The 19,529-nt window shown below is 41.9% G+C and overlaps 2 protein-coding genes across 2 annotated transcripts in view; one reads left to right on the top strand and one right to left on the bottom strand.

Annotated features, from left to right (window-relative positions):
* The window catches only part of col11a2 (collagen, type XI, alpha 2), a 42,817-nt gene extending 33,156 nt beyond the window's left edge, over window positions 1-9,661 (top strand). The window contains exons 34-65 of the mRNA XM_070921201.1: window positions 424-477; window positions 703-747; window positions 867-920; window positions 1,116-1,169; window positions 1,385-1,438; window positions 1,618-1,815; window positions 1,976-2,029; window positions 2,348-2,455; window positions 2,555-2,662; window positions 2,871-2,924; window positions 3,082-3,135; window positions 3,505-3,612; window positions 3,767-3,820; window positions 3,932-3,985; window positions 4,273-4,326; window positions 4,453-4,506; window positions 4,627-4,734; window positions 4,922-4,975; window positions 5,152-5,205; window positions 5,298-5,351; window positions 5,611-5,664; window positions 5,850-5,957; window positions 6,099-6,152; window positions 6,350-6,511; window positions 6,627-6,680; window positions 6,824-6,859; window positions 6,972-7,025; window positions 7,148-7,433; window positions 7,605-7,717; window positions 8,088-8,156; window positions 8,355-8,591; window positions 9,515-9,661. Of these exons, the coding sequence (XP_070777302.1) occupies window positions 424-477; window positions 703-747; window positions 867-920; window positions 1,116-1,169; window positions 1,385-1,438; window positions 1,618-1,815; window positions 1,976-2,029; window positions 2,348-2,455; window positions 2,555-2,662; window positions 2,871-2,924; window positions 3,082-3,135; window positions 3,505-3,612; window positions 3,767-3,820; window positions 3,932-3,985; window positions 4,273-4,326; window positions 4,453-4,506; window positions 4,627-4,734; window positions 4,922-4,975; window positions 5,152-5,205; window positions 5,298-5,351; window positions 5,611-5,664; window positions 5,850-5,957; window positions 6,099-6,152; window positions 6,350-6,511; window positions 6,627-6,680; window positions 6,824-6,859; window positions 6,972-7,025; window positions 7,148-7,433; window positions 7,605-7,717; window positions 8,088-8,156; window positions 8,355-8,591; window positions 9,515-9,661 (2,805 nt within the window). The remainder of the gene's footprint in view (window positions 1-423; window positions 478-702; window positions 748-866; window positions 921-1,115; window positions 1,170-1,384; window positions 1,439-1,617; window positions 1,816-1,975; window positions 2,030-2,347; window positions 2,456-2,554; window positions 2,663-2,870; window positions 2,925-3,081; window positions 3,136-3,504; window positions 3,613-3,766; window positions 3,821-3,931; window positions 3,986-4,272; window positions 4,327-4,452; window positions 4,507-4,626; window positions 4,735-4,921; window positions 4,976-5,151; window positions 5,206-5,297; window positions 5,352-5,610; window positions 5,665-5,849; window positions 5,958-6,098; window positions 6,153-6,349; window positions 6,512-6,626; window positions 6,681-6,823; window positions 6,860-6,971; window positions 7,026-7,147; window positions 7,434-7,604; window positions 7,718-8,087; window positions 8,157-8,354; window positions 8,592-9,514) is intronic.
* Window positions 9,662-14,224: 4,563 nt separating this feature from the next.
* hsd17b8 (hydroxysteroid (17-beta) dehydrogenase 8) lies at window positions 14,225-18,883 on the bottom strand. Its single transcript, XM_070921974.1, has 9 exons — window positions 18,838-18,883; window positions 17,531-17,733; window positions 17,248-17,364; window positions 16,344-16,439; window positions 15,932-16,017; window positions 15,744-15,828; window positions 15,025-15,067; window positions 14,591-14,665; window positions 14,225-14,411 (listed from the first exon to the last, which is right to left on the bottom strand). The coding sequence occupies exons 1-9, from the start codon at window positions 18,881-18,883 to the stop codon at window positions 14,392-14,394; spliced, it is 771 nt and encodes a 256-aa protein (XP_070778075.1). The 3' UTR covers window positions 14,225-14,391.
* Between the last annotated feature and the right edge of the window lie 646 nt (window positions 18,884-19,529).

The following is a 19,529-nucleotide window of genomic DNA, read 5'->3' as shown; positions in this document are numbered from 1 at the left end:
GCTGTTCTGCCAGAGAATGATGCTCTTTGACCTTTCTTCCCCTCAAGCTGTTGAGCACAGATGGATAAAAACTTTTACTGAGCTCCAGGCTAAAAAAGCAGAGGTCCACTGCCCTCTGGTTGAAAGTTTCAAGCCTGTTTCACCTCTTACAGCTCTGGTTGGTTGTGGTCAGAAATGTGCTTTGTTGCACCTGTAACCACACCCAACAGTGATGTCACAGGGGACCCTAGTGCACCTGTACATCCCTGCAGCAAGATGTGCAAGTTAAACAGCTGATGGAGGGTTTTCAGGGAGTGATATGATATTCATTAAGCACTACTTTGATCAATTTAAAACTAATCGAACATCAAGGTAACCACAGTAGCATTGTTTTGGACCGATGAAGGCTTTTCACTAATTATTCTCACTGTTTGTGTCCATCAGGGTCCCAGAGGGCAGAGAGGACCGAGGGGGGCGACTGGGAAACCAGGAGCAAAGGTTTGTCCACGCAGAGAATCTATCCAGATTGTACCGACAAACTGTGTCCACACGAGTGCACGGCACAGTCTTGTGATATTTCTTATCCCTTTTCTTTGCCCTCTTGCCTGAAACACTGGGTGCCATCTGTTTAAAGAAGCTAAACATATTCAAGAACAATAGCTTGTGATCCAAGACTTAATTTTTTATTCACTGTGTTGCTGTTTTTTTATTATTGCCTGTTAGGGAACTTCGGGAAGCGATGGCCCTCCTGGTCCTCTTGGAGAGAGGGTGAGCGCTTCATTTTTAAAAAGCTTACACTCAAGTCTGTGTCTCATCCTGTAAGATTTTTGTAACTGAATGGGTATTCTTAAATGTTCTTATTATGTCATTTGTTGCTGTCTCACCAGGGATTGCCCGGGCCTCAGGGAGCCAATGGTTTCCCCGGACCAAAGGGACCTCCAGTAAGTAAATGTTTTGATGCCAGTTTCTCATAGACTGATACTGTATATATTCAAGGTGGTATCACTTGGCTGTTCATAAGATAATTGTTGTACATTGTTCCAACATGGTCTTGGGTTTGATGTTCCTTGTAGGGAAAGCCCTCTTAAGGTGGAGATTTAATTAACATATGATGGTTGATTGATGTTTCCTTACAGGGACCACCAGGAAAGGACGGGCTGCCTGGACACCCTGGACAGAGAGGAGAAGTTGTAAGTTGTATTTTTTACTACTCTTAAAGAAAAAAATATAACCGATGAAGGTTGAACAGACCAAAACATCGTAAAATAATAAATGTACCAGCAGTTAGTTAATAACAGATTTTCTGGTTAATTTGTGTACACACACATATTATGATGCATCTGAACAGCAGGAACAAGGTTCAATATTTTGTAGATTCTTCGTTAACTGAGTTTCCCTCCTCCAGGGTTTCCAAGGTAAAATGGGTCCACCTGGGCCTCCTGGAGTCGTTGGACCTCAGGTGAGTTTTCCCGATCATGGTGCATCAGTTTTCATAACAACACAACTTGTCCGACATTTGTTTTATCCTTTTCGCTCTTTTCATTCTCACCTTCTTTGCACTTTATTTCCTCTCTCTCCCAACATCTTACATCTTCTTCCTCTCGCTGCCCTCTCCACCCCACCCCCCACCCCCTGCAGGGTCCATCAGGAGAGACCGGCCCATTGGGCGAGCGCGGCCACCCCGGACCCCCAGGTCCACCTGGAGAGCAGGGACTTTCTGGTCCCTCAGGGAAGGAGGGCACCAAGGGAGACCCTGGACCACCCGGAGGCCCCGGTAAAGACGGGCCCCCAGGACTGAGAGGGTTCCCTGGAGAGAGAGGACTGCCTGGAACCCCTGTGAGTATGACCAAGAGAAATACTGTGTAGATCGCCAGGCACCATTTAATTTTTTAAAGCTTATACTGATCACCACTTTGATAGCACTGAATTGATCTTTGGATAAAAGTGCCTAAAAGAGAAAGATTACTGATTAATCCCTTCTTGTCTTTTCTTCCAGGGAGGTGGAGGACTGAAGGGAAGTGAAGGACCTGCCGGACCTCCTGGATCAGCTGTACGTTTCAAACCATATGAAAAGTTTATTTTCATAACACCCTAAGTCCAACTTATGGAAAGAAAATAATAATTAGTAATACTCAGTTACTTGGAGTTAGGTCAGTATATCATTGTATTTGTTTCTGGCTATAATTCATTTTGTGGGTTTTAATATTTCAAATATTTGATTATTTCACGATGGGATATGATTGATGATAATTATGAAATTCTTTTATTTGGTAATAATAGTCTCAGTCCATTAGCCTAAGAATTAAGTATTCACTTAATGAATACCTGCTGTAATCTGTACTGTCTCTATGATATTGTACCTTTTTAGGGGTCTCCTGGCGAGAGGGGACAAGCTGGTACTGCTGGACCTGTTGGACCTCCTGGCAGACCAGGACCCCAGGGGCCCCCTGGACCCGCTGGAGAGAAGGGAGTTCCTGTGAGTATTCTGGAGAATTTCATCCAGTGTGTAGTGGTGCACTTGGAATAAGATCCAAAGACAACTATTGATTGTCTTTGTTCTCTTTCTCCTGTTAAGGGTGAGAAAGGCCCCATTGGCCCAGCAGGTCGTGATGGAGTGCAGGGTCCCGTGGGTCTGCCTGGCCCTGCCGGATCACCTGGAGTACCCGGAGAGGACGGAGACAAGGCCAGTAATTCTAAGTAACAGTCTTCACACCAACACGTCCACCATCTTAACAATCATCCATAATAATGTGTCATAACGTCTAATATGGCGAAATGTGGTAACTGAGTTGAGCATCCACGCTGCTGTTTTCTGAGGAGATGATTATTCATTTCAGAGCTTTGTTTCTAACTTGTCTTCGCTGTAACGTGATGTTTGTTTGTCAATGCAGGGAGAGGTCGGAGAGCATGGTCAGAAGGGCGCCAAGGGAGGAAAAGGAGAGCATGTGAGTGATGCTGGCTTGCATCAAGATGGATTTCTGCTTGGAAATGATCAGAATGTCATTTGTGTGAATCTAACGATGCTGTTTCTGTTTATCGTATCACTGCTGTTTTGTTGTTTTGTTAATTGTTGGTATTCTTGTTTTTTTTGCTTGTTGGTAGGGTCCTCCTGGTCCACCCGGGCCAATGGGTCCTGTCGGTCAGCCTGGTCCTGCTGTAAGTACAAACTTGTACCTGGTTGTGTGAACTTGCAGTTTGATGCATTAGGTGGCACTCTTTTCTTGTTTAGCTGGGTGTCACTGCTCACGCAGCACAGTTCAGTTCTTCTATTTATTCCAAACAAACCAGGTTATAAAATACATAAGAGACAGATCATTTTCCCAACAAAGCTACAAAGTGTTGTATCATACGAGAGCTATCAATATGATAAAATATGCTTTGCAAAATGGAAATTTAATTACACGAACACGCCGATCATTACTGTAATGATGAGAAGCTGAACATTCAGTGTTGATGAAGACAGTGTTTTCAACTTATTCTTATCTCTTATGTCTTTATTTCTGTTTTTCTTCTTCTATGGTGCAGGGTGCCGATGGAGAGCTTGGACCAAGGGGCCAGCAGGGGCCTTTTGGAGCTAAAGGTGACGAAGGATCCAGAGGATTCCCAGGAGCCCCAGGACCCATCGGACTGCAGGTAAAACAAAAGCCACTCACTTCAGAGTCAGATTCACTCAAGTCTTTATTGAATCTTTATTTGAGACATTTTTATATAAATATTTAGCTGAGCTACACTCTTTTGCTAAGTTGCTAAGCTGAATTAAATCTTTGTTTAACTCTCACTCCTGCAGGGATTACCAGGACCACCAGGTGAGAAGGGAGAGACGGGAGATGTTGGACCTCTGGTGAGTTTCAGAAATACATAATGTCAGTTGTAATGACTGCTTCAGTTATTTATATTATCGCAATAAAATCGTAAATGATGATAAAAAGCGTGAGCCTCTTTATGTTTCCAGGGTCCTCCAGGCCCCCCAGGACCCCGTGGCCCTGCTGGACCCAACGGCGCTGACGTGAGTGTTTACAGCTCTTGCAACATTAACTGTCAGAGGTAGCGTGTTAAATGACACTAAATGAGTTCTGAAAACAGCGATAGTCTTGAATTTTGTTTTAAAAACAGCACTCGTGCCATCACACTGCCATGGTTTGTTTATTAAAAAGATTATGCAAAATTATTCTATTGTGCTACTTTTCATATGGTAAAATTGTGAGTTATTGTTTGGTAGGTAAGTAAACGAGTAAAGCAGCTGTAACTAAAACATTTTGATGTGAACTCAATCTTTTTGTGTGTGTTTTTCAGGGTCCTCAAGGTCCTCCTGGTGGTTTGGGTAATCCTGGACCTATTGGAGAGAAGGTGCAGCGATAAAGATCTTTTTGCCAACACTGAAGCAATATTTCTGCATGAGTTTGAGGGTGTCCAAAGAAATAAAAACTGAATTAATTTCAACTTGAACTAAAAGAAATACTGTTTGCTCCTCAGGGAGAGCCCGGTGAGGGCGGACCACCTGGAATCGGAGGGGAGCCAGGAAAGAAGGTGAGTGGCTGAGGGTCTGACCCTAACACCTTGTGGCTGGAGATATCAGGATACTGTCACCTTGCTGACCTGTTAATAGCATCCATGAGTTAACAAAGACTTCTGTGCTCCTGTTGGCAGGGTCCTCGTGGAGAGCGCGGAGAGAAGGGAGAGGCCGGACAACCTGGAACTGCTGGACCTCCTGGAGGCCGAGGACGACCTGGAGACGACGGACCCAAAGGAAACCCTGTATGACACCCACACTGCACATGCACACAACAGAAACACACACACGATGACATTGCCTCACACATCAATGACTTTAGACTCCACTGCAGAAGTGGTCTTTTCTTCTTTCTCCTAATTTTATTCCCATAAATTCAGACGACATTTTGATTTCTGCCTCTTAGAGTTTTGTTTTTGTCTCTGACTTCAGGGTCCTGTTGGTTTCCCTGGTGATCCTGGTCCCCCTGGTGAGGTTGGACCCAGAGTGAGTATCTTTTTTTGAGGAATAAACGTCAGCATCTCATTTAAACTCCATATCGATAACATATTCTGTCAGATGTCAAAGCTGGGTTGTATGTGGCTGCACGGCTGCCAACAGTTCAGTTCAGCTTGTTCCGCACACAGAAGAAAAACCACTAACCCTGATCTGCTTTACTTCAGGGTCAAGATGGCGCTAAGGGAGAGAGAGGAGAAGATGGTGAATCAGGAGAGTCTGTAAGTCAAAAGATGCAACAATGCAGATATGTGAAAGAACAATAAAAAAAGTCTCTGTGTCCTCAATCTGCTCTCTCTGCCTCCTACTGCAGGGATCCCCTGGACCTCCTGGTGAGAACGGACCTCCCGGCCCCCTAGGGAAGAGGGTAAGGTCACCATTATCATTTGATGCACCGGGTTCTACCAAGGGGTGTTTGCATAAGAACAGCACAGTGGCAGTCATGAATGCATTCCTCCATCATGCATCCAAGAGTGGCCTATATGTGATGCACAGTTCAATGACATAATCTAGTGACTATCTTTCTTGCTGTAGTTTTAATGAAATTGTGGAACTTGAAATTGCAGAATGTATTATATACTTTGTTTGTTAATGCTAATGTTGTATATATATGTTTTATTTGACAGGGTCCTGCTGGAACAAGAGGACCAGAGGGACGTCAGGGAGAGAAGGGAACTAAGGTGAGTCCATGAGATTCATATTTTATTACATTTACATTTATTAAATATTATTTTGATTTATTTTAGTACATTTTTCAACTTGTGCAACCGAAGTTTTCTCTTCTCATTTTCTTTAGTTGGGCGATTGTGATACATAACTTACTGTTACATAATGCATGGAATAACTTCCTCATCATCATTTACAGGGAGACCCAGGTGCTGTCGGTCCCCCAGGAAAAACCGGCCCCGTCGGCCCCCAGGGTTCACCAGGAAAACCAGGAACAGAAGGTCTCAGAGGACTTCCGGGATCAGTGGTCAGTAAAGATTTAGATTTATTTTTGTATTTGTTAATGCGACCACGAGACAAATCAATGTTCCATGAGTGATGTGAATACATTATTTGTTGCGTGGGGTGTTGGACAGCCACCGTAAATGTGTTTCTAACTGTGTTCCAGGGTGAACAAGGATCTCCAGGACTTTCTGGACAGAAAGGACCACCTGGACCTATTGTAAGATAACAATGGCGTTTTATTTTCCTGTATAAATCTACTCTGCTCTCTGACACACACAGTACATTCAGTAAATGAGTTGTAAAGTTAGTTTTGATCAAACAGTAGTCTTTTCTTCTGTTTCAGTCCTGTCCTCTTCCTGTCTTCCCTCTCTGCCATCCTCTCTCTCCTCATCTCCTGTTGTTCTCCTCCTGCAGGGACCTCCTGGTCTGCCTGGTCTGCGTGGAGACCCCGGTGCCAAGGGAGAGAAGGGACACCCAGGTCTTATCGGTCTCATCGGACCCCCAGGAGAGCAGGGAGAGAAGGGAGACAGAGGTCTGCCTGGGCCTCAGGGATCCTCTGGATCAAAGGGAGAGTCTGTAAGTCTGATATCTTTCACATGTGTTAGAGGGGGCCAGCTCAACCTCCGTTATTCACATTAATTTTGATAATAATGTATGAAAACTCATGTTAGACATGTTTCGTGTTTTACAGGGAATGTCTGGAGGCACAGGACCCATCGGCCCTGCTGGTCCTCCTGGTCTGCCTGTGAGTGCCTGTACTGCTTTATCCCATGAACATCTTTTGGCTCACTTCCTCAGATGTTATTAATTACCAAAGTAATCAGTGACAGCAGTAAAACGCTGAAGGATGGTCGCCATCATGAAACTAACGCCTCATATCTTTTACAGGGTCCTCAAGGTATCAAAGGAGCTAAGGGTTCTTCTGTGAGTATACTTTAACAGTGTTTGTATTACAAAAAAAATGCAGGAAATGCATTGACTTGGATCTGATGTAGTAATGCTTCTTGGATCTTTCCTCTCCCTGCTGTGTGTTTAGGGAGGAGCTGGTCCAAAGGGAGAAAAGGGTGTACAGGGACCTGCCGGACCTCCTGTAAGTACATCACCTTTCTTTGTGAAAGAAAGAAATGTATAATTTAAATTCCTCTCTGCTCGCTCAGCGCTCCTCGCTGTTGATGGTCAGTTAATTGATTCAAATGTAAACTTGCTTCTCAGGGCCCTCCAGGCGAGGTCATTCAGCCCCTGCCCATCCAGAGGAGTCCCAAGTCCAAGCGGTCCATCGACGCCAGCCAGCTGCTCTCCGAGACCGACCCCAACATGCCTGTATCTGATGCCACCGGCACTGAGTTCCTGATGGGCAGTGAAGGCATGGAGGAGATCTTCGGCTCTCTCAACTCCCTTCGACAGGAGATCGAGACCATGCGTTTCCCTCTGGGCACCCAGGACAGCCCTGCCCGCACCTGCCAAGACCTGCACCTCAGCCAGCCAGACCTCAAAGACGGTAAGGAAATGAACCCAAATATTTATGGTGATGATCCCTCCACCATGCTAATATAACAACTAAGAACATATTACTGCATTAAAATGACATAAAGAACTTAAGATTTGTTTTAATAAACGTAACTTTTTATGTTTTTTCCACTTTGCTTTGTTTCTCTATCGCCCTCTGCAGGAGAGTACTGGATTGACCCCAACCAGGGCTGCTCCAGAGACTCCTTCAAGGTCTTCTGTAATTTCACTAACGGAGCAGAGACGTGCCTGTACCCCAGCAAGACCATCGACACGGTCAGTCCACCAAATCAGCGACGCTGTAAAATCTCCTCAAAATCCTGTGTTATAAAATAAAAGTGTCTGAGTTCAAGTTAAGATTAAATCCTTTAAACTAAACATGTAACAGGAATGATCCATTCGGGTAGAAACTAATTTCCCAATTGCGTCTGCACACTAAGACACTAAGAAAGAGATTGTTTTCTCACATTTGTAATAAAACTAAGAAGATCTCAGCGCTATAATGGTTCAGAAAAACCTGGTCCAGGTTGGTGTAAAATGGTCTTATTTTCCCACACAAGCTGTATTTATTTATTTGTGCAACAATTAACATATCAAACTAAACGTGTCTGACTATAATCTGTGATGTGGACAATTCTGGTGGCAGGTGAAGATGAGCTCCTGGGACAGCGAGACTCCAGGATCCTGGTACAGTCAGTTCGCCACTGGTAGTAAGGTTAGTAACCCTCTGTGACATGAAGACATGAAACTTTTGTTTGTAGTTAGTTAATAGTTTAGTTCTGAACTTTACTTAGTTACCCTCTATGTTGTTGTTCTCACCATCTATTTTCTCTTCCTCGCTCCTTTTGCCCGTCCACCTTTCCCTTCCTCCAAATCCCATTCTATTACCTCCTCCTCCTCCTCCTCCTCTCAGTTCTCCTACGTGGACTCTAACGGCGATCCTGTGGGCGTGGTCCAGCTGGGCTTCCTGCGTCTCCTGAGCGTCCAGGCCCGTCAGAACCTCACCTACCACTGCCACCGCTCAGTGGCCTGGGCCGACCAAAGCGCCAAGAACAGCTACGACCGGGCGCTGCACCTCCAGGGTGCCAACGAGGAGAGGCTGAGCTACGAGACCAACCCTTACATCAAAGCCTTGGTCGATGGCTGCTCTGTGAGTTTACACACAGACCCGTGTTACTTCTGTCACCTCCTGGAAAACACTGTATCTTTGATACTGAAACTTAATTAATTTACACAGCACTTTTCAAAACAAAGTTATAAAGTGCTTTACATGCACTTGTAGCCATAACCCATCCAACGTGTAACCCATGAAGCCAGCACATTTTTGAACAGCCTGCCTCTCTCCCTCTAAGGAATATTTATTGGTTTTCACTGTAGCTCGATCCCTCATGTGTTGTGTCCCACCTCAACATCCTGTTCCAACAGGAAATACATCACATTACATCATGATCCTGTTTCAGGGGACCTTTAAGGTCATGAACTTCAGAGGGTTCCCCTCCCTCCTCTACAACCATTCATGTTATTGATGTTTGCTGATTAACACATTATCACATATTATATATTAAGTAATAAATAAGACAAAATGCACAGCACAGGAGAAACCACACCACTGCAACTGTGTTTTTATTTTATTTTTCATTTACGCTGATTGACATGATCGATTGATGATATTCTTGACCCTTGAATGCTCTTAAAAAGCCAAAACTACACTTTTACGAGTGTTGTCGTTGACATTTACAGGATGTCATGAAGCATTTAGCTTAAGATTCTTGAGAACTGCCTATAGTGATCTTTTGAAATAGTAACAGTAAGATGTGTTTTCACGAATGGGGATGATAAATGATTATCCGTTGTGATCTTCAAGCACCAGGCAACCTCATCTAAAGTGCATCAGTTGTGAATTCTCTCTTTCTCCCCGAGTTATGAAGCAGAGTTAAAAAAATATGAACGTAATTAAAATTATACGAGCTCATTTTCACACTGACAAACGTGTCTTTGTTCACAACCATGCCACGTGGAAATATCTTGATTCCAATTTCTGACACGTGTCTCTCGCCCTGTCTCTCTCTGCAGTATCGTAAGGGCTTTGACAGGACAGTCCTGGAGATCAACACGCCGCAGGTGGAGCATCTTCCTCTGCTGGATATCAAGGTGTCAGACTTTGGGGAGAGCAACCAGCAGTTTGGCTTTGAAGTGGGACCTGTCTGTTTCCAAGGCTAAAAACACACACACGCACTCACACATCATGCAAAGAACAACACATGCAAATACTCACGCACACACACACATGCACTTAGAGACACACTTATATATAATAAACATACATGCCCAGTAATTTGTAAATTAACTTGTAAATGATATGAAACACACACACACACACACACAAACCCACAGACACACTTACACCTACACACACAGATGCTGTTGTGAGACAAACACGTACTCACACTCAAGTACGTGCCTGGGGAACGCAACATCCTCCCAACAATTCATGGACGTCAAAAAAAAAAAAAGTAAGGAGAAGAGAATTTTTTTTAAAAACTCGCGGAGAGGAGACCATCGTTTGGGCGCACGACCGCGAGAAAGGAAGGAAAAACCAGGAGAGAGTTCTTCGGAATAAAACAGTGTTTTCTTTACCAGCAGCGAAAGGGGCCGGCCTGAGAAAGAGGGCAAGCCAGCGACCTGAGGCCTGAAGCCCCCCGTCTCCGATCCCCCTCTCACTCTTCTCTCCTCCCCGCTGTCTCTCTTTTTTTCCACTCATCTCACCTGCTCTACCTCCCCCCTCCTCCTTCCAAAAAAAAAAAAAGGGTCACACTCGGACATTATTTCCACTTCTTTAATCTCACGTTCACACTGCGAGCAACATGGTTGGCGGTCACTCTCTTATGAAAAGAGGTGCAAGAGGCTCCTGTGTAGCCGTCTGCATCAATGATGTTTTGAACTGTTCGATCGCCTGTTTTGGTTCACGGCTTTGGCGTTTAATCCTTTAGTCATCCAGATGAAAAGTTGTTGAGAATTGAAAGTTTTGAATCAACTTTTTTATCCGTTTTGCACTTGCCAGCCAGAACTCAAATCAAATCAAGTCAGGAGACACCAAACTCTGGCCGGAAAATGTTCGGCTGTGGCTGACATAAACCTCGGGGGCCATCTCTGTGAGGGCTAACTCATCTGGTCGTCTAGTTCTGTAAGAAATGAATGAAAGTCCAGTAACTTGTCAACCATGTTGCTCACATTGAAGAGTAACTCTCAGCTCTTTTTTTATTACATGAAAAGGAACCAAAGAAATAAAGCCACCAGTTTCCACCCAGAATAAAAAGAGGGATCTGACCAAATGATACCAGCTGTGTCGTGCTTGTGAGACTGATCTGTTTTTTTTGTCTTGTTTGAGCTGCCACCATGTGAATTTTCTACTCTTTGTAATCTTCTCCTCATGACCACCTCGCAGTTTTATTAAAACAGTCTAAAAATGCGACTCACAGCTCAAACTGATGATTGAAAAGTCTTTCTGGTGTTATGGCAGCGAGGTTAATGTGACGCAGGATTTATTCTTTTTTAAACTGGACAATCTTTGAGCCCTGAGAGCAGCGGAAGCTCTCTTGTTCATTTGTTAACGTCGGGCAAAACCTGCTGCACGCAGTGAGGCAGGATAGAAGATGTGTCGATCAGTGAATTTAAAAGCCATTATTTTTGTAAACTGTGCTAAACTGAATGCTATTGTACTTGCATGTGCCTTTTAACACGGCTGATTCTTCTTTAAATCGTGGATCAGGCTACCAGGGTCGCTACCACACACCAGTCCAGTATTTACTGAGTCACTTTCTGGGTACTTTGATTAATGTTTTCCATCCAGAACACATTTTCTGATTTCGCATCCAAGCACAGAACAACATCAGGGTTTAAATATGTGTATGAGATTCAAAGTTCCCTCCTATTTTTCCTACAGCAGTGAATAAAATGCATGCTTTACTGAAAGAAACTGTGTGGCAAGGTGCTAATTATACCAAAGCATAAAAGTTTTAGTCTTCGAGTCCTTCATTTTCTTTAGTCTCTTTTACAATTTCATAAAGCTTTTTACTGGGAAAAATGTGCATTACATTCCATTTGTACAGAAATAGTGATATTCTATTGTATTTATTTAAAACAAACAGGGTGCTTTGAGATAAAAAAAAAAAAAAACAAGAACCACCAAATATTCCATTCAAATGTGGTATATTTCATTTGTATTTATTTCCTGTAGCTGACACTTGAAGGTCAAGTGAAGCGAGTGACTTGCATGTTAAACTCACTGCCAGCCTGAGTTATGGTGCTTCTGTTCACGCCCTGTCCAAACTCCTTCTGTAGAACCAAAGAATCTGTGGCCATATTTTATTGTAATATCCCTTTTTAGTGTTTTCATCAACTGTACTGTGCTGTTAAATTTTGCTTCCACTGTAATGATTAAATGGTGACTCTCCAGTTCTGTCACATTTCCTTGTCGTTGCTACTGTTTGACTTGGCGTATATTGGTTTCAGGCTCAGGTTATTGCTTCACTAGGCTTTGAAATACATCAGAGAAGTTCAGTTTACTGAGTCATTGCTTCAAATATTGACACACAATCCTCTGATCTTTTAAATTTCTATCTGAGACCACAGCGGGAAGGAGGAAGGTTGTGAGAGGGATGGGATAACTCTGTCAGCCACCATGAGTGTCTATGGGGGTGATATCATACTAGGGTTCTGGTTTTATTTGTTTGTTTTTTATTTGTTTGTCTTTTTTTAATATAGCAGGGAAACGGGGTGGGATGGCCAAAACCTAAAAATTCAAAAATCTGACCATGAGATTCTCCAGAGAGAATGACCTCAAATATTTGTTTGTTTTTATTGTGTTGAAGACAAACGTTTCAACAAAAAAAATATGGTGCTGAAAAGAGGAAAAAGTATTATTTTCTAATGTGTGTAAGTAATTTTTTAAATTCTTGTTTCTGTAATATATAATCTTTTTAAAAAGAGCTGCTTGACTCTTGTTTTTCTTCCAAACCCGTCATCAGTAGTTCTCTTTGCATGCAAATGGCCACAAAACGTCTCTGTATCTCAATCAAACAGGTGGTTTATAGGCAGTTTTGTGTGTCCCCTTGGGAAAAGACAACAGACAGACAGCCCACAATATAGGTGTGTCAATTTAAATATTTAGTGATTAATGTAAATGTAAAATATAACGTTTCCTTTGTGAATCATGCTTCTTTTTTATTAAAACATACAGCTTTTGCTCAGCTTAAAAGTCAGTTTCAAATCTCTCTATAGGTAGATATTCTGACCATTTGTGTGCATTATTTAGTCATTCATCTTCTTTAGTCTTAAGTTATAGCAACAGTAGGAACTAAAGTTACAGTTGTTGTGGTTACTCCGGTCAATTAAGCAGGTGCACCAACAGTGTTAGCCGCTAGCATGCTAGGTTGTACTTGTTTTACTGCGAAGATGCTTACGTCGTACGTTTTAATGCAGTTTTTGGACTGAAACACGAGGGTGTAGCTCGGGTTTTGGCTGTTAAACACACAGTTATCTTTCACGTCCATTAGATAAACATGTTTTACCGGATAAAAGTGTGTTTCTGCACTGTTTTGTTAACTTGTGCCGACGACAAATTGATCCGAGAGGACGAATTACAAGTTAATTCGTGTCTTTGACATTTATATATATATTTTTTTATTTTTTACATTAAAAAGATTATCCACCTCACTTTATTTTTACTACGAGTTTATTTTTTTTTTATCTATTTCTGCACCGTTGTCCGCACAAGTCCTGTTATTGTTGCTACACGGAGAAACAGCGACATCTTGTGGCCGTTTGGAGTTCCTTCCCCTGTGAATTTCCCATCAATGTAATGCACGTGTGAAAGTGATTGATCATCGTCAGTTTATGTATATCGCGTGAAACATATCACATATTTTAAAACAACTGGCTGTGAACCATCAAAATTTGTGCATTTTGTAGCTTTCTTTTAAGAGCACAAAGAAAAAAATACACTTTTAAAGGTTTGCTGTTCAAGAGATACTAGCTTTGCTTTTTACAGTAAAAGTGAAACAACAGAAACCTTCATTTTTCTGCAGGACTTTGGCATCTGTCAGTGTGTAAAACATTGTGCAGGGTTTTGACAGTGGTGAACCCTTTTTTTCCTTCACCTCTGAACTTGTGCTTCAAAATGTAAAGTTACGTGGAAATATTGCTCGACTGTTGTTTCACTTGGTGGCTCTGGGGAATATACTGTTGCATGATCTTTGGGAAAACCTAACTTGCATGTTTAGCTGTGTTGTGAAAACCAGCATCCACTAACCTACAGCAGAGAGATTTGTTGAACCCTTTTCACTTCTAAGCCGCTTTTAAAAGCCAACAAATTCGATTGCATTTTGAAAGCCTTATCAAACATGTCGAGAAGCAGATGAGCTCAGTGAGTTAAGCGCCTGCTGCATCTGGAGAGTTCAGTGGTTCCAATCAGTCCTTTGACCATCAACAGTGTTTTAAAAGCCAACTTCCAGAGCGACTGCATAAAGGCTCCCAGAGAACAAAGAAAATACGAAGAGGTTCGACAGAGTCGTCAGCATGATCTCTAAAAAATGTCTGTAGATCTGGAGTGGCTGGTTCGAATCCCATCCGCCCTCCAAAGCAAGTTTAGGATGAATCGGGAAAGAAAATGGTACTATTGTGTGTAGGGCTTTACAGACATCTGAAGGGTTAAATGAAGTAGTTTTAATTGTGAGCTTTCAAATTAAAATACAACTTTCTGTATAAAAATATTACAAACTCATTTATTGGCACAAAAAGTGGCTTTACACTGTATCATACATGTTTACAAGCAGATTTATAAAACATAAATCAACAATAACCATGACTAAAGTGTTAATAAAAGTATAATCATTTTCACTATGAAGGAACTGGCCTCCCATTGGTCTTCATCAGTGTGACGGACAGCCGATCTATCCAATGAAAAGTCCACCTGACAAAGACAGACACATAAGTTCAGCTTTAACACTTTGTATATTGGTCAATAAATGTTTAGCAGAGGCGAACTTGTCACTTTTAAAAGCAACAACTATCCACTTTCTGATGAGAAGAGATGAAATTAAAGGTGTGTTTTTACAGAAGCAGCTGACGGAGAATTGAATCATACTAAACCTGTCACTTCGATGCTGCCTCCTGTGATGTATCGAGAGTCTTCTGAGGCTAGAAAGGCACAGACATCAGCGACCTCTGGGGGAGGACAGAAGGAAGAGTGTGATGTGAAGTGTGATGAAGTCTTGGAAACTGAGCATGTCAGACACACATGTAGACTACGTACAATCCATATCCCTTCCCTTAATGTCACTGTACAGGACAAAAACTGAAGGGAGGAGGATCAAAGGTGTGGAGAAGTCATGGAGAGAGAGAGAGAGTCCGTTTTTATAACTTTGAAATATTAACAAATCAAAGTGTTTTTTGTGTCCGCCAGGAAAAACCTAGCAGATTCTTGTGTTGCTGGGAGCTGCCACACTTCTCCATTCTAAACATCTATGAGATGAGAATAAAGGTCTACAGTGTCAGAGTGACGTTAAACATGCGTCTTCACTGACCTGCAGGCTCACCCATTCTTCCCAGAGGCACCAAGGACTTCATCTGAAACACATAAAAACACGACACAGAGCCAGAGTGAAGGAGGACAGCACTGTATATTATATTAAAAAGGGTCAGTTCAACCAAAAACATTAACTGTCCCACTGACGCCTGATAATGTTTAGTTATGCAGAAGTTCTTAGTTTCATCTGCTGTGTTTTAAAGACTTCTGCAGCCCCTCCAAAACAACAGATTTGATTTGTTTTTCACATTTTTTGCCACTTTCTTATTAATAATTGACCCTTTAATCTGCAACAAAGTACGATCACCATAGTTTGAAAAGTGCCACATAGATAAAAGGTTATATATATTATTTTATTTGTAAGAGGTCAAGTAACTGCATTTTAATCTGCAACACAAGCAAAACATTGGTTTGTTAAATTGGTGTTTACTTTATTATAGCTTGTAAAAATGAAAAGGTTTACATTTTATGTTGACTTTAATTCACACCTAGAAATGTCCATGTTGCCTTCCTGGCTTAAACAATCATTTGTGGAACTTTATTTAAATGTCTTCACTTGCACAAAACGTCATTTACAGCACGAAAGATGTCTGATTTTATAAACTGCATGTTATTCAGAGGTCAGGACATTACTATTATTTGATCCTCCAGCAGTTTCCACCTGACACACGATTTCCCTCCTGATAGATGAAGTGCTACTAAAGCTGTGTGTCGCACCTTGTTAATAACCTTCTCTGGAACTTTATCCGTCATCGGAGTCGTTATGAATCCTGGCAGCACACAATTACACCGAATCCCAAACCTGGAGGAGAAGAGAAGGAAAGCAAACATTTAGATGCATTCATTCATTTGTTTATTGACTCTGTGTCTCATGATGTGTTACTGGTGCATCAGGCTCTTCTCGCCTGCTGAGCTCTTTGGCAGCGGTCCTGGTCAAACCCTCCACTCCTGCTTTAGAGGCGGCGTAATTAGCCTGTCCGACGTTTCCCACCTACAAACGTTAACCACACAGTGCATTAGGTTCTGTATCACAGCAGGCTTTTCAGCCAAAGTTCAAATCCACCAGATACAACTTTGGCATTCATTGTGTTTTAGAATAAAAATATGTCCTCGTTGGATTTGTGGAAGTTCCTTCTTGTATCTTATGATTTGGAAAATGTTCATCAGAAAGGTTAAAACCGCTACCTTTATCCTCTAAGAGCTTTGGATAATTCCACACTTATTGTTGTGGCTTTCTGGATAAAAACCTAAAAGCTTCATCTGAATGTTAAAACTGTAAAAGAGACGATATGCCTGCCAGGCCTGCTGGCATCTCACCTTTCCCACGATGCTGCCCACAGTAACGATGGATCCTTTGGGTGCTCCACAGGCCACCAGAGCCTGAGCGACAGCCTGAATGACCAAGAATGAACCCTGGGAGAGACGCAGGAGGAAACATGACTGAAGAAATCATTTCACTCGGTTTTGTTCTCTGATCTTCATTTAATATGCAGTGTTAACTTTCAGTATTTCACACAACAGAAAGACAGAGATGCAGATGTCATACACAAGGAATGTTTTTATCTCTAAGCTGCTGTGACTTTCAGTTTGTTAAAGATTTAAAGTGGAAAATCTGTCTGGATTCTGCTGCAGTTTGGTTTGTCGTGGAAGCAACTAAAACAACAAAAGCTGAGGTTTTCTGATTAAAAAGACAACAGAGAGTATACTTTTTGTTTCCAATTCTTATCACAAAGTTGCCTCGTGTTACTCTGAGCAGCAGGGATGGAATAAGAGCGCAAAAACGTCGACACTTTCAGGAATCTTCTCGGGAAAGGAAGAAAGTTTGCGTAATTAAAATGCAACTTTAATCGTAAGTATTACATTCATAAATTCATAAACTATGCCTATGTTTGTTAAAAGTTTTAAAGCCAGAGTGGAAATGTAAAACCTGGAACAGCAGACCTATAAAAAATATATACTGCTCTTTATTGTCACTTTATTGTAAAGGCAGTACTTTTGTCCCTATCAGGATCCTGTAGGAATTATAACGCATTTTTTCCAGTGATCTCATTGGTTAGCAGTCGGGCTGCTGACAGGTTTTGATCTTAGCCCTGCAGGTTAGGTTACCATGGTGATCTACCCCGATTAAAAGCGAGCCAGCTTCGCGATAGCCCCACGTTAGCTGGATAACCCACCAGTCTGGCTTCGTGGTACGGGCCCCAGGTGTGCCACAGCTGCGTACCTTCAGGTTGACCTGGATGACTTTGTCAAACTGCTCCTCCTCCATGTTGAGCAGGAAGTCGTCCTGGGTGATGCCTGCTGCGTTCACACACACTGAGGGAGGCTGAAAGTAATGAGTCTGCAGAGGGAGAGGAGGACATTAACTGTTAACAGAACAGAAAGAGGGGAAAAAGAAAATTCTAACATATAGAAAATATGTATGTATTTCTCTGAAAATGTTGCAGAATCTGACTTAAACAGAATGACAGTGTGTGTTTCTGTGTTTCTCTGTCTTTATTACCCACCTGTATACTTGTGACCAGCTTCTTTACACTCTCTTTTGACGACACATCCACCGCAGCCGCCATGTGATCCTGTCCTCTGAGGTCACTCGGCAGGCTCCCCAGGGTCTCGTTGGCCGACTCCTCGCTGATGTCTGCGACCACCACGGAGGCGCCCTCAGAGGCGAGGCGCTGACACACCGCCCGTCCGATGCCACTGCCTCCTCCTGGGTGTGAAGAGAGCAGCATAAAGTCAGAGTGGCACCTGAGGAGGACAGTCGACACTGCAGCTTTATGAGGGATTCATGGTTTCAGAGGGAAGGCTGTAAGTGCCAGGAGTTCTTCTTCTCTGGATATCTTTGATGGGAAGATCAATCAAGATAGGTAAGCTAACAAACAGGACAGGAGGCTAACTTGAGCCATTTCTTTTTTAATTGGATTAGCCAAAGGGTTCAGGCCTGCATGTGCAATGGGATTCATTTAATGGAATAAAATTAAAGAGTACCCAACACATCTCTTTTCTTCACTCATCCACTGACCTTGTCAACATTTATCCTTATAACTATACTGATCTATTTTGTGTATTTGTACTGTATTGTATTGTATTGTATTGTATACTTCCTGCAAACAGAACTTCCAGAAACCAAAACTCAGGTGAAAGACACTTTTCTATCCCAAAGAGCAAAGAGCATTAGCTTCCACTGTTTGGTGTTGGAAATTTAAAATAAATCATTTATATTACAACTGAAATGATGCTAGTCAATCGAAAGAAAATCAATCAGAAACTATTTTGATAATGGATTAATAATTTTAGTCATTTAATAAACAATGATACTGATCAGGGACACATTTTTTCACTATTTTCAGCCATTTTATAGAAAAAAAACGATTGATCCAGAAAATAATTACTATATATGACTCAGAGCCAGTACTATGGGCAGTTTTATTTTCACTCGACGTTCAATTTATTATCATGATTATGAACTTAAATCAGCCCTGACCTAGATGGTAACGTTACTACTTTTTTCTTCAATGTCACGGATCAGGGATTTAACTCACTAAAGCTAAAACCAAATGCCCGCTAACTAGTTGTGAGTTAGTAGAAAAACATAGGCCTAAAAAACTTTACCAAACTTCCACAAGGTTACTCCACTCAGTTAACATTAACAAATCAGTTGCTACTTAGCGAGCGTTAGCTAGCTTAAACGGGGAAACTGACGACAAACGCACGACGTAAAAGACATCCTGCAAAGCGAAACAGCATCCCGAACACCTTTCCTTATTTATCTAACTATATACACTAAATGATACACGGTAAATTATAAACTTACCAGTGACCAGTGTCAACCTTGATATAAGCCTTGTGGCAGCCGCCATGATGTTTTTTAATTTCCTGTTGTTGTAGTTCTCGGTTTGTCCACTAGATGGCGCCAAGATAACATGAAAGTTGTGTTCCCCAGTAGAGGATTCATCCTAAAAAAAGGCCAAAAAAGCTGGAAAAATATTAATTTTACAACTCTATTTGGTTAATAAAAACCGTGTCATTGAAGGGTATTTAAATATATAGCCGATAGACCAAAATTCTGGGTTTAGGTAGCCCTAAATTAGAAATTAGCCTACATTAGAGATGTAGTAACGCACTGCGACCACCAGAGGGCGGTGTATAGGTCAAGTCTCCCAGTGATAAAACGTCGTGTGGCGGCCGCCATGATGTTTTTACTGCGTTGTTTTAGTTCTCGGTTTGTCCACTAGATGGAGCCAAAACACTCGTTTTCATGGATTTCTGACTTGAGTTGATCAGTAGATGATAAAACTACATCCTCCCTAATTAGTTTTTAAAAAAAATGACATTTTACTATTTTTGTAAATATAGAATAGTAAAATGTACATTTTGATACATTTTGTATCAGTAAATATCTGTTTTCAAAAGCTTCTTATATTAAGTCATGTATAAACATCCTAATTCCTAGACTTGTATGAGCTCAGTATGTTCCTCAAATTATAAAATAAAAATATCCCCCCC

Source organism: Enoplosus armatus, chromosome 16 (genome assembly GCF_043641665.1).
Source record: "Enoplosus armatus isolate fEnoArm2 chromosome 16, fEnoArm2.hap1, whole genome shotgun sequence".
Classification (NCBI taxonomy): Eukaryota; Metazoa; Chordata; class Actinopteri; order Centrarchiformes; family Enoplosidae; genus Enoplosus; species Enoplosus armatus.
Note: the sequence above shows the minus strand (reverse complement) of the source record. Positions and strands in the feature narration are given on the sequence as shown.

Bases quoted from the DNA above. Each gene is read 5' to 3' on its own strand.
- hsd17b8 (XM_070921974.1), bottom strand. From the start codon at position 18,883: ATGGCGGCTGCCACAAGGCTTATATCAAGGTTGACACTGGTCACTG. The intron at 17,734-18,837 runs GTAAGTTTATAA...CTTCACACCCAG, and splicing joins AAGGTTGACACTGGTCACTG to GAGGAGGCAGTGGCATCGGA. The intron at 16,018-16,343 runs GTGAGATGCCAG...TAACGTTTGTAG, and splicing joins TGGGCAGCATCGTGGGAAAG to GTGGGAAACGTCGGACAGGC.